Here is a 13,517-nt window from a genome sequence, read left to right on the forward strand (position 1 = left end):
AGGCACTGGATGCACACTGCACTCTTGCAGACTTTATACAATCACGCACACACACAGAGGAGTCAAGTCTTTTGAGAAAGCAACTGTGGGTATCAATAGGCATGTTTGTTATGAATTAGAAGAGCTAGCTCCTAACTCCCACCTTCCCCACAGGTGTGCAGCTGGATGCATACAGCTCTGGCTCAGTTCTTACAGTTATTGAACACTGATTTAACAGGGAAGATTTGCAGTGTGTGTGTTCAAAAGGCCAACAGGACTGTACAGTTAAGCAGCAAGTACAAGCAGTAGGTTCCAGACTCGGACCCCTCAGAGGTAACTGTGCTTCCAGCACTGATGTCTGTCAAGGAAAGATCTGCCTCTTTTCATGACACAGAGAAGCAATATGATGCCCCGGGGATGTGATTTTAGGCAGTTGGCCTTTGTATATTTTCACTTTAGAGGTTAAACAGAAAACAGTAACTTCTTCCCAGACACTCGTAGGCAGCCAGAGCAGAGCAGACGCATGAAGCACCCAGTAAACACCACTGCTTCCCAGGCAGGTGACACCATCTGCACCTTTTCAGTTTCAGAGGTTCTCTGCCTTGCCCCACAACTCCAGAATGGAAGACAAGTAGGTGGATATGACCCTGTCCACAGACCCCGGGAGAGGGTGAGGTTGGAATGTGATCCAGGCTACACTCTGAATGGCAGCCGTGAGATCGAGTGCCAAGATGATGCAACCTGGGATCCCCCTGTTCCAGTCTGCGTAGAGGGTAAGCGTGAATCAAGGCTGAGTGGTGGGGAACTGTGATGGTCAGTCTCGGGTTGGAGTGGAATAGGTCAGTCGGAGGTAGTAGGTAACTTTATTCCTGGTCTGAGTTACCCTCGGTGCTGTTGCGTTGGGCGTGACTCAAAACAAGTGTGTGGACATTTTTCCTCCTGGAGAACAGCCTTTGTGAGCTGTGGTTCTTTCCCTGCAGAGTTGCGCTGCCCCTCCCCTCCGGCCATTGCCAACGGGAAGCCCAGAAGCCAGGCCGGGACCGTGTTCACCAGTGGAATGTCTGTAACTTACAGTTGTGAGCCTGGCTATTCCCTTACTGGGCAGGCATCTCTTAACTGTATGGCATCCGGAACTTGGAGCTCTCCCATCCCTCGATGTGAAGGTGTGCTTAGTTCTGTTACCTAGAGTTATGAGGCAGCTGCTCTGAGCATGGGTTTTAACGTGAAAGACGAACTCACCCCGTAAGAGAATTCAGAGCAGGGAATTAAAGCTCCATTGAATTAGACACGTTGTCAAATAAGTTTTTCATAAAATAAAGGCACTGGACGCACACTGCACTCTTGCACACTTTATGCAATCACGTGGACATGCACACCCGCACACGGCCACACACAGAGGAGTCAAGTATTTTGAAAAAGCAACTGTGAGTATCAATAGGCGAGCTTGTTATGAATTAGAAATAAGCTAGCCCCTAATCCCCACCTCCCCTCGTGCATGCAGACGGAAACATACACCTCTGGCTCAATTCTTACAGTTATTGAACACTGATTTAACAGGGAAGATTTGCAGTGTGTGTGTTCAAAAGGCCAACAGGACTGTACAGTTAAGCAGCAAGTACAAGCAGTAGGTTCCAGACTCGGACCCCTCAGAGGTAACTGTGCTTCCAGCACTGATGTCTGTCAAGGAAAGATCTGCCTCTTTTCATGACACAGAGAAGCAATATGATGCCCCGGGGATGTGATTTTAGGCAGTTGGCCTTTGTATATTTTCACTTTAGAGGTTAAACAGAAAACAGTAACTTCTTCCCAGACACTCGTAGGCAGCCAGAGCAGAGCAGACGCATGAAGCACCCAGTAAACACCACTGCTTCCCAGGCAGGTGACACCATCTGCACCTTTTCAGTTTCAGAGGTTCTCTGCCTTGCCCCACAACTCCAGAATGGAAGACAAGTAGGTGGATATGACCCTGTCCACAGACCCCGGGAGAGGGTGAGGTTGGAATGTGATCCAGGCTACACTCTGAATGGCAGCCGTGAGATCGAGTGCCAAGATGATGCAACCTGGGATCCCCCTGTTCCAGTCTGCGTAGAGGGTAAGCGTGAATCAAGGCTGAGTGGTGGGGAACTGTGATGGTCAGTCTCGGGTTGGAATGGAATAGGTCAGTCGGAGGTAGTAGGTAACTTTATTCCTGGTCTGAGTTACCCTCGGTGCTGTTGCGTTGGGCGTGACTCAAAACAAGTGTGTGGACATTTTTCCTCCTGGAGAACAGCCTTTGTGAGCTGTGGTTCTTTCCCTGCAGAGTTGCGCTGCCCCTCCCCTCCGGCCATTGCCAACGGGAAGCCCAGAAGCCAGGCTGGGACAGTGTTCACCAGTGGAATGTCTGTAACTTACAGCTGTGAGCCTGGCTATTCCCTTTCTGGGCAGGCATCTCTTAACTGTACGGCATCTGGAACTTGGAGCTCTCCCATCCCTCGATGTGAAGGTGTGCTTAGTTCTGTTACCTAGAGTTATGAGGCAGCTGCTCTGAGCATGGGTTTTAACGTGAAAGACGAGCTCACCCCTGCAAGAGAATTCAGAGCAGGGAATTTAAGCTCCATTGAATTAGACACGTTGCCAAATAAGTTTTTCATAAAATAAAGGCACTGGATGCACACTGCACTCTTGCAGACTTTATACAATCACGCACACACACAGAGGAGTCAAGTCTTTTGAGAAAGCAACTGTGGGTATCAATAGGCATGCTTGTTATGAATTAGAAGAGCTAGCTCCTAACTCCCACCTTCCCCACAGGTGTGCAGCTGGATGCATACAGCTCTGGCTCAGTTCTCACAGTTATTGAACCCCAAATTAACAGGGAAGATGTGCAGTGTGTGTTCCAACGGCCAACAGGACTGTACAGTTTAAGAACAAGTACAAGCAGTAGGTCCCAAACTAGGACCCCTCAGAGGAAACTCTCCTGCCAGCACTGCTGTCTGTCAAGTAAAGATCTATCCCTGTTGATGACACAGAAAAGCCATATGATGCCCCAGGAGAGGTGATTTTAGGCAGTTAGCCCTAGTCTATATTTATGTTAGAGGTTAAAAACAAAACAGTTTCTCCCCAGACACTGGTAGGCAGCCAGAGCAGAGCAGAAGCGCGAAGCAACCACTAAACACCACTGCTTGGTGGGCAGGCTGACACCTTCTGCACCTTTTCTCTTTCAGAGGTTCTCTGCCTCGCCCCACAACTCCAGAATGGAAGAGAAGTAGGTGGATACAGCCCTGTCCACAGACGCAGGGAGAGGGTGAGGTTGGAATGTGATCCAGGCTACAGTCTGAATGGCAGCCGTGAGATCGAGTGCCAAGATGATGCAACCTGGGATCCCCCTGTTCCAGTCTGCGTAGAGGGTAAGCGTGAATCAAGGCTGACTGGTGGGGAACTGTGATGGTCAGTCTTGGGTTGGAATGTAATAGGTCAGTCGGAGGTAGTAGGTAACTTTATTCCTGGTCTGAGTTATCCTCGGTGCTGTTGCGTTGGGCGTGACTCAAAGCAAGAGTGTGGATATTTTCCGTTCTAGAGGACAGCCTTTGTGAGCTGTGGTTCTTTCCCTGCAGAGTTGCGCTGCCCCTCCCCTCCAGCCATTGCCAACGGGAAGCCCCGAAGCCAGGCCGGGACCGTGTTCACCAGTGGAATGTCTGTAACTTACAGCTGTGAGCCTGGCTATTCCCTTACTGGGCAGGCATCTCTTAACTGTATGGCATCCGGAACTTGGAGCTCTCCTATCCCTCGATGTGAAGGTGTGCTTAGTTCTGTTACCTAGAGTTATGAGGCAGCTGCTCTGAGCATGGGTTTTAACGTGAAAGACGAACTCACCCCGTAAGAGAATTCAGAGCAGGGAATTAAAGCTCCATTGAATTAGACACGTTGTCAAATAAGTTTTTCATAAAATAAAGGCACTGGACGCACACTGCACTCTTGCACACTTTATGCAATCACGTGGACATGCACACCCGCACACGGCCACACACAGAGGAGTCAAGTATTTTGAAAAAGCAACTGTGAGTATCAATAGGCGAGCTTGTTATGAATTAGAAATAAGCTAGCCCCTAATCCCCACCTCCCCTCGTGCATGCAGACGGAAACATACACCTCTGCTCAATTCTTACAGTTATTGAACACTGATTAACAGGGAAGATTTGCAGTGTGTGTGTTCAAAAGGCCAACAGGACTGTACAGTTAAGCAGCAAGTACAAGCAGTAGGTTCCAGACTCGGACCCCTCAGAGGTAACTGTGCTTCCAGCACTGATGTCTGTCAAGGAAAGATCTGCCTCTTTTCATGACACAGAGAAGCAATATGATGCCCCGGGATGTGATTTAGGCAGTTGGCCTTTGTATATTTTCACTTTCTTTAGAGGTTAAACAGAAAACAGTAACTTCTTCCCAGACACTCGTAGGCAGCCAGAGCAGAGCAGACGCATGAAGCACCCAGTAAACACCACTGCTTCCCAGGCAGGTGACACCATCTGCACCTTTTCAGTTTCAGAGGTTCTCTGCCTTGCCCCACAACTCCAGAATGGAAGACAAGTAGGTGGATATGACCCTGTCCACAGACCCCGGGAGAGGGTGAGGTTGGAATGTGATCCAGGCTACACTCTGAATGGCAGCCGTGAGATCGAGTGCCAAGATGATGCAACCTGGGATCCCCCTGTTCCAGTCTGCGTAGAGGGTAAGCGTGAATCAAGGCTGAGTGGTGGGGAACTGTGATGGTCAGTCTCGGGTTGGAATGGAATAGGTCAGTCGGAGGTAGTAGGTAACTTTATTCCTGGTCTGAGTTACCCTCGGTGCTGTTGCGTTGGGCGTGACTCAAAACAAGTGTGTGGACATTTTTCCTCCTGGAGAACAGCCTTTGTGAGCTGTGGTTCTTTCCCTGCAGAGTTGCGCTGCCCCTCCCCTCCGGCCATTGCCAACGGGAAGCCCAGAAGCCAGGCTGGGACAGTGTTCACCAGTGGAATGTCTGTAACTTACAGCTGTGAGCCTGGCTATTCCCTTTCTGGGCAGGCATCTCTTAACTGTACGGCATCTGGAACTTGGAGCTCTCCCATCCCTCGATGTGAAGGTGTGCTTAGTTCTGTTACCTAGAGTTATGAGGCAGCTGCTCTGAGCATGGGTTTTAACGTGAAAGACGAGCTCACCCCTGCAAGAGAATTCAGAGCAGGGAATTTAAGCTCCATTGAATTAGACACGTTGCCAAATAAGTTTTTCATAAAATAAAGGCACTGGATGCACACTGCACTCTTGCAGACTTTATACAATCACGCACACACACAGAGGAGTCAAGTCTTTTGAGAAAGCAACTGTGGGTATCAATAGGCATGCTTGTTATGAATTAGAAGAGCTAGCTCCTAACTCCCACCTTCCCCACAGGTGTGCAGCTGGATGCATACAGCTCTGGCTCAGTTCTCACAGTTATTGAACCCCAAATTAACAGGGAAGATGTGCAGTGTGTGTTCCAACGGCCAACAGGACTGTACAGTTTAAGAACAAGTACAAGCAGTAGGTCCCAAACTAGGACCCCTCAGAGGAAACTCTCCTGCCAGCACTGCTGTCTGTCAAGTAAAGATCTATCCCTGTTGATGACACAGAAAAGCCATATGATGCCCCAGGAGAGGTGATTTTAGGCAGTTAGCCCTAGTCTATATTTATGTTAGAGGTTAAAAACAAAACAGTTTCTCCCCAGACACTGGTAGGCAGCCAGAGCAGAGCAGAAGCGCGAAGCAACCACTAAACACCACTGCTTGGTGGGCAGGCTGACACCTTCTGCACCTTTTCTCTTTCAGAGGTTCTCTGCCTCGCCCCACAACTCCAGAATGGAAGAGAAGTAGGTGGATACAGCCCTGTCCACAGACGCAGGGAGAGGGTGAGGTTGGAATGTGATCCAGGCTACAGTCTGAATGGCAGCCGTGAGATCGAGTGCCAAGATGATGCAACCTGGGATCCCCCTGTTCCAGTCTGCGTAGAGGGTAAGCGTGAATCAAGGCTGACTGGTGGGGAACTGTGATGGTCAGTCTTGGGTTGGAATGTAATAGGTCAGTCGGAGGTAGTAGGTAACTTTATTCCTGGTCTGAGTTATCCTCGGTGCTGTTGCGTTGGGCGTGACTCAAAGCAAGAGTGTGGATATTTTCCGTTCTAGAGGACAGCCTTTGTGAGCTGTGGTTCTTTCCCTGCAGAGTTGCGCTGCCCCTCCCCTCCAGCCATTGCCAACGGGAAGCCCCGAAGCCAGGCCGGGACCGTGTTCACCAGTGGAATGTCTGTAACTTACAGCTGTGAGCCTGGCTATTCCCTTACTGGGCAGGCATCTCTTAACTGTATGGCATCCGGAACTTGGAGCTCTCCTATCCCTCGATGTGAAGGTGTGCTTAGTTCTGTTACCTAGAGTTATGAGGCAGCTGCTCTGAGCATGGGTTTTAACGTGAAAGACGAACTCACCCCGTAAGAGAATTCAGAGCAGGGAATTAAAGCTCCATTGAATTAGACACGTTGTCAAATAAGTTTTTCATAAAATAAAGGCACTGGACGCACACTGCACTCTTGCACACTTTATGCAATCACGTGGACATGCACACCCGCACACGGCCACACACAGAGGAGTCAAGTATTTTGAAAAAGCAACTGTGAGTATCAATAGGCGAGCTTGTTATGAATTAGAAATAAGCTAGCCCCTAATCCCCACCTCCCCTCGTGCATGCAGACGGAAACATACACCTCTGGCTCAATTCTTACAGTTATTGAACACTGAATTAACAGGGAAGATTTGCAGTGTGTGTGTTCAAAAGGCCAACAGGACTGTACAGTTAAGCAGCAAGTACAAGCAGTAGGTTCCAGACTCGGACCCCTCAGAGGTAACTGTGCTTCCAGCACTGATGTCTGTCAAGGAAAGATCTGCCTCTTTTCATGACACAGAGAAGCAATATGATGCCCCGGGGATGTGATTTTAGGCAGTTGGCCTTTGTATATTTTCACTTTAGAGGTTAAACAGAAAACAGTAACTTCTTCCCAGACACTCGTAGGCAGCCAGAGCAGAGCAGACGCATGAAGCACCCAGTAAACACCACTGCTTCCCAGGCAGGTGACACCATCTGCACCTTTTCAGTTTCAGAGGTTCTCTGCCTTGCCCCACAACTCCAGAATGGAAGACAAGTAGGTGGATATGACCCTGTCCACAGACCCCGGGAGAGGGTGAGGTTGGAATGTGATCCAGGCTACACTCTGAATGGCAGCCGTGAGATCGAGTGCCAAGATGATGCAACCTGGGATCCCCCTGTTCCAGTCTGCGTAGAGGGTAAGTGTGAATCAAGGCTGAGTGGTGGGGAACTGTGATGGTCAGTCTCGGGTTGGAGTGGAATAGGTCAGTCGGAGGTAGTAGGTAACTTTATTCCTGGTCTGAGTTACCCTCGGTGCTGTTGCGTTGGGCGTGACTCAAAACAAGTGTGTGGACATTTTTCCTCCTGGAGAACAGCCTTTGTGAGCTGTGGTTCTTTCCCTGCAGAGTTGCGCTGCCCCTCCCCTCCGGCCATTGCCAACGGGAAGCCCAGAAGCCAGGCCGGGACCGTGTTCACCAGTGGAATGTCTGTAACTTACAGCTGTGAGCCTGGCTATTCCCTTACTGGGCAGGCATCTCTTAACTGTATGGCATCCGGAACTTGGAGCTCTCCCATCCCTCGATGTGAAGGTGTGCTTAGTTCTGTTACCTAGAGTTATGAGGCAGCTGCTCTGAGCATGGGTTTTAACGTGAAAGACGAACTCACCCCGTAAGAGAATTCAGAGCAGGGAATTAAAGCTCCATTGAATTAGACACGTTGCCAAAGTTTTTCATAAAATAAAGGCACTGGACGCACACTGCACTCTTGCACACTTTATGCAATCACGTGGACATGCACACCCGCACACGGCCACACACAGAGGAGTCAAGTATTTTGAAAAAGCAACTGTGAGTATCAATAGGCGAGCTTGTTATGAATTAGAAATAAGCTAGCCCCTAATCCCCACCTCCCCTCGTGCATGCAGACGGAAACATACACCTCTGGCTCAATTCTTACAGTTATTGAACACTGATTTAACAGGGAAGATTTGCAGTGTGTGTGTTCAAAAGGCCAACAGGACTGTACAGTTAAGCAGCAAGTACAAGCAGTAGGTTCCAGACTCGGACCCCTCAGAGGTAACTGTGCTTCCAGCACTGATGTCTGTCAAGGAAAGATCTGCCTCTTTTCATGACACAGAGAAGCAATATGATGCCCCGGGGATGTGATTTTAGGCAGTTGGCCTTTGTATATTTTCACTTTAGAGGTTAAACAGAAAACAGTAACTTCTTCCCAGACACTCGTAGGCAGCCAGAGCAGAGCAGACGCATGAAGCACCCAGTAAACACCACTGCTTCCCAGGCAGGTGACACCATCTGCACCTTTTCAGTTTCAGAGGTTCTCTGCCTTGCCCCACAACTCCAGAATGGAAGACAAGTAGGTGGATATGACCCTGTCCACAGACCCCGGGAGAGGGTGAGGTTGGAATGTGATCCAGGCTACACTCTGAATGGCAGCCGTGAGATCGAGTGCCAAGATGATGCAACCTGGGATCCCCCTGTTCCAGTCTGCGTAGAGGGTAAGCGTGAATCAAGGCTGAGTGGTGGGGAACTGTGATGGTCAGTCTCGGGTTGGAATGGAATAGGTCAGTCGGAGGTAGTAGGTAACTTTATTCCTGGTCTGAGTTACCCTCGGTGCTGTTGCGTTGGGCGTGACTCAAAACAAGTGTGTGGACATTTTTCCTCCTGGAGAACAGCCTTTGTGAGCTGTGGTTCTTTCCCTGCAGAGTTGCGCTGCCCCTCCCCTCCGGCCATTGCCAACGGGAAGCCCAGAAGCCAGGCTGGGACAGTGTTCACCAGTGGAATGTCTGTAACTTACAGCTGTGAGCCTGGCTATTCCCTTTCTGGGCAGGCATCTCTTAACTGTACGGCATCTGGAACTTGGAGCTCTCCCATCCCTCGATGTGAAGGTGTGCTTAGTTCTGTTACCTAGAGTTATGAGGCAGCTGCTCTGAGCATGGGTTTTAACGTGAAAGACGAGCTCACCCCTGCAAGAGAATTCAGAGCAGGGAATTTAAGCTCCATTGAATTAGACACGTTGCCAAATAAGTTTTTCATAAAATAAAGGCACTGGATGCACACTGCACTCTTGCAGACTTTATACAATCACGCACACACACAGAGGAGTCAAGTCTTTTGAGAAAGCAACTGTGGGTATCAATAGGCATGCTTGTTATGAATTAGAAGAGCTAGCTCCTAACTCCCACCTTCCCCACAGGTGTGCAGCTGGATGCATACAGCTCTGGCTCAGTTCTCACAGTTATTGAACCCCAAATTAACAGGGAAGATGTGCAGTGTGTGTTCCAACGGCCAACAGGACTGTACAGTTTAAGAACAAGTACAAGCAGTAGGTCCCAAACTAGGACCCCTCAGAGGAAACTCTCCTGCCAGCACTGCTGTCTGTCAAGTAAAGATCTATCCCTGTTGATGACACAGAAAAGCCATATGATGCCCCAGGAGAGGTGATTTTAGGCAGTTAGCCCTAGTCTATATTTATGTTAGAGGTTAAAAACAAAACAGTTTCTCCCCAGACACTGGTAGGCAGCCAGAGCAGAGCAGAAGCGCGAAGCAACCACTAAACACCACTGCTTGGTGGGCAGGCTGACACCTTCTGCACCTTTTCTCTTTCAGAGGTTCTCTGCCTCGCCCCACAACTCCAGAATGGAAGAGAAGTAGGTGGATACAGCCCTGTCCACAGACGCAGGGAGAGGGTGAGGTTGGAATGTGATCCAGGCTACAGTCTGAATGGCAGCCGTGAGATCGAGTGCCAAGATGATGCAACCTGGGATCCCCCTGTTCCAGTCTGCGTAGAGGGTAAGCGTGAATCAAGGCTGACTGGTGGGGAACTGTGATGGTCAGTCTTGGGTTGGAATGTAATAGGTCAGTCGGAGGTAGTAGGTAACTTTATTCCTGGTCTGAGTTATCCTCGGTGCTGTTGCGTTGGGCGTGACTCAAAGCAAGAGTGTGGATATTTTCCGTTCTAGAGGACAGCCTTTGTGAGCTGTGGTTCTTTCCCTGCAGAGTTGCGCTGCCCCTCCCCTCCAGCCATTGCCAACGGGAAGCCCCGAAGCCAGGCCGGGACCGTGTTCACCAGTGGAATGTCTGTAACTTACAGCTGTGAGCCTGGCTATTCCCTTACTGGGCAGGCATCTCTTAACTGTATGGCATCCGGAACTTGGAGCTCTCCTATCCCTCGATGTGAAGGTGTGCTTAGTTCTGTTACCTAGAGTTATGAGGCAGCTGCTCTGAGCATGGGTTTTAACGTGAAAGACGAACTCACCCCGTAAGAGAATTCAGAGCAGGGAATTAAAGCTCCATTGAATTAGACACGTTGTCAAATAAGTTTTTCATAAAATAAAGGCACTGGACGCACACTGCACTCTTGCACACTTTATGCAATCACGTGGACATGCACACCCGCACACGGCCACACACAGAGGAGTCAAGTATTTTGAAAAAGCAACTGTGAGTATCAATAGGCGAGCTTGTTATGAATTAGAAATAAGCTAGCCCCTAATCCCCACCTCCCCTCGTGCATGCAGACGGAAACATACACCTCTGGCTCAATTCTTACAGTTATTGAACACTGATTTAACAGGGAAGATTTGCAGTGTGTGTGTTCAAAAGGCCAACAGGACTGTACAGTTAAGCAGCAAGTACAAGCAGTAGGTTCCAGACTCGGACCCCTCAGAGGTAACTGTGCTTCCAGCACTGATGTCTGTCAAGGAAAGATCTGCCTCTTTTCATGACACAGAGAAGCAATATGATGCCCCGGGGATGTGATTTTAGGCAGTTGGCCTTTGTATATTTTCACTTTAGAGGTTAAACAGAAAACAGTAACTTCTTCCCAGACACTCGTAGGCAGCCAGAGCAGAGCAGACGCATGAAGCACCCAGTAAACACCACTGCTTCCCAGGCAGGTGACACCATCTGCACCTTTTCAGTTTCAGAGGTTCTCTGCCTTGCCCCACAACTCCAGAATGGAAGACAAGTAGGTGGATATGACCCTGTCCACAGACCCCGGGAGAGGGTGAGGTTGGAATGTGATCCAGGCTACACTCTGAATGGCAGCCGTGAGATCGAGTGCCAAGATGATGCAACCTGGGATCCCCCTGTTCCAGTCTGCGTAGAGGGTAAGCGTGAATCAAGGCTGAGTGGTGGGGAACTGTGATGGTCAGTCTCGGGTTGGAATGGAATAGGTCAGTCGGAGGTAGTAGGTAACTTTATTCCTGGTCTGAGTTACCCTCGGTGCTGTTGCGTTGGGCGTGACTCAAAACAAGTGTGTGGACATTTTTCCTCCTGGAGAACAGCCTTTGTGAGCTGTGGTTCTTTCCCTGCAGAGTTGCGCTGCCCCTCCCCTCCGGCCATTGCCAACGGGAAGCCCAGAAGCCAGGCTGGGACAGTGTTCACCAGTGGAATGTCTGTAACTTACAGCTGTGAGCCTGGCTATTCCCTTTCTGGGCAGGCATCTCTTAACTGTACGGCATCTGGAACTTGGAGCTCTCCCATCCCTCGATGTGAAGGTGTGCTTAGTTCTGTTACCTAGAGTTATGAGGCAGCTGCTCTGAGCATGGGTTTTAACGTGAAAGACGAGCTCACCCCTGCAAGAGAATTCAGAGCAGGGAATTTAAGCTCCATTGAATTAGACACGTTGCCAAATAAGTTTTTCATAAAATAAAGGCACTGGATGCACACTGCACTCTTGCAGACTTTATACAATCACGCACACACACAGAGGAGTCAAGTCTTTTGAGAAAGCAACTGTGGGTATCAATAGGCATGCTTGTTATGAATTAGAAGAGCTAGCTCCTAACTCCCACCTTCCCCACAGGTGTGCAGCTGGATGCATACAGCTCTGGCTCAGTTCTCACAGTTATTGAACCCCAAATTAACAGGGAAGATGTGCAGTGTGTGTTCCAACGGCCAACAGGACTGTACAGTTTAAGAACAAGTACAAGCAGTAGGTCCCAAACTAGGACCCCTCAGAGGAAACTCTCCTGCCAGCACTGCTGTCTGTCAAGTAAAGATCTATCCCTGTTGATGACACAGAAAAGCCATATGATGCCCCAGGAGAGGTGATTTTAGGCAGTTAGCCCTAGTCTATATTTATGTTAGAGGTTAAAAACAAAACAGTTTCTCCCCAGACACTGGTAGGCAGCCAGAGCAGAGCAGAAGCGCGAAGCAACCACTAAACACCACTGCTTGGTGGGCAGGCTGACACCTTCTGCACCTTTTCTCTTTCAGAGGTTCTCTGCCTCGCCCCACAACTCCAGAATGGAAGAGAAGTAGGTGGATACAGCCCTGTCCACAGACGCAGGGAGAGGGTGAGGTTGGAATGTGATCCAGGCTACAGTCTGAATGGCAGCCGTGAGATCGAGTGCCAAGATGATGCAACCTGGGATCCCCCTGTTCCAGTCTGCGTAGAGGGTAAGCGTGAATCAAGGCTGACTGGTGGGGAACTGTGATGGTCAGTCTTGGGTTGGAATGTAATAGGTCAGTCGGAGGTAGTAGGTAACTTTATTCCTGGTCTGAGTTATCCTCGGTGCTGTTGCGTTGGGCGTGACTCAAAGCAAGAGTGTGGATATTTTCCGTTCTAGAGGACAGCCTTTGTGAGCTGTGGTTCTTTCCCTGCAGAGTTGCGCTGCCCCTCCCCTCCAGCCATTGCCAACGGGAAGCCCCGAAGCCAGGCCGGGACCGTGTTCACCAGTGGAATGTCTGTAACTTACAGCTGTGAGCCTGGCTATTCCCTTACTGGGCAGGCATCTCTTAACTGTATGGCATCCGGAACTTGGAGCTCTCCTATCCCTCGATGTGAAGGTGTGCTTAGTTCTGTTACCTAGAGTTATGAGGCAGCTGCTCTGAGCATGGGTTTTAACGTGAAAGACGAACTCACCCCGTAAGAGAATTCAGAGCAGGGAATTAAAGCTCCATTGAATTAGACACGTTGTCAAATAAGTTTTTCATAAAATAAAGGCACTGGACGCACACTGCACTCTTGCACACTTTATGCAATCACGTGGACATGCACACCCGCACACGGCCACACACAGAGGAGTCAAGTATTTTGAAAAAGCAACTGTGAGTATCAATAGGCGAGCTTGTTATGAATTAGAAATAAGCTAGCCCCTAATCCCCACCTCCCCTCGTGCATGCAGACGGAAACATACACCTCTGGCTCAATTCTTACAGTTATTGAACACTGAATTAACAGGGAAGATTTGCAGTGTGTGTGTTCAAAAGGCCAACAGGACTGTACAGTTAAGCAGCAAGTACAAGCAGTAGGTTCCAGACTCGGACCCCTCAGAGGTAACTGTGCTTCCAGCACTGATGTCTGTCAAGGAAAGATCTGCCTCTTTTCATGACACAGAGAAGCAATATGATGCCCCGGGGATGTGATTTTAGGCAGTTGGCCTTTGTATATTTT

General features: G+C 49.5%; 1 protein-coding gene across 1 annotated transcript; it reads left to right on the forward strand.

The window, feature by feature from the left end:
- The first annotated feature begins 502 nt into the window (after window positions 1–502).
- Window positions 503–12,933, forward strand: LOC142001739 (complement receptor type 2-like). Its single transcript, XM_074977261.1, has 12 exons — window positions 503–752; window positions 1,790–2,071; window positions 3,183–3,365; window positions 4,403–4,684; window positions 5,796–5,978; window positions 7,016–7,297; window positions 8,332–8,613; window positions 9,725–9,907; window positions 10,945–11,226; window positions 11,434–11,616; window positions 12,338–12,520; window positions 12,728–12,933. The coding sequence occupies exons 1-12, from the start codon at window positions 503–505 to the stop codon at window positions 12,931–12,933; spliced, it is 2,781 nt and encodes a 926-aa protein (XP_074833362.1).
- Window positions 12,934–13,517: the final 584 nt, after the last annotated feature.

Source organism: Carettochelys insculpta, chromosome 26, assembly GCF_033958435.1.
Source record: "Carettochelys insculpta isolate YL-2023 chromosome 26, ASM3395843v1, whole genome shotgun sequence".
NCBI classification, from domain to species: Eukaryota; Metazoa; Chordata; order Testudines; family Carettochelyidae; genus Carettochelys; species Carettochelys insculpta.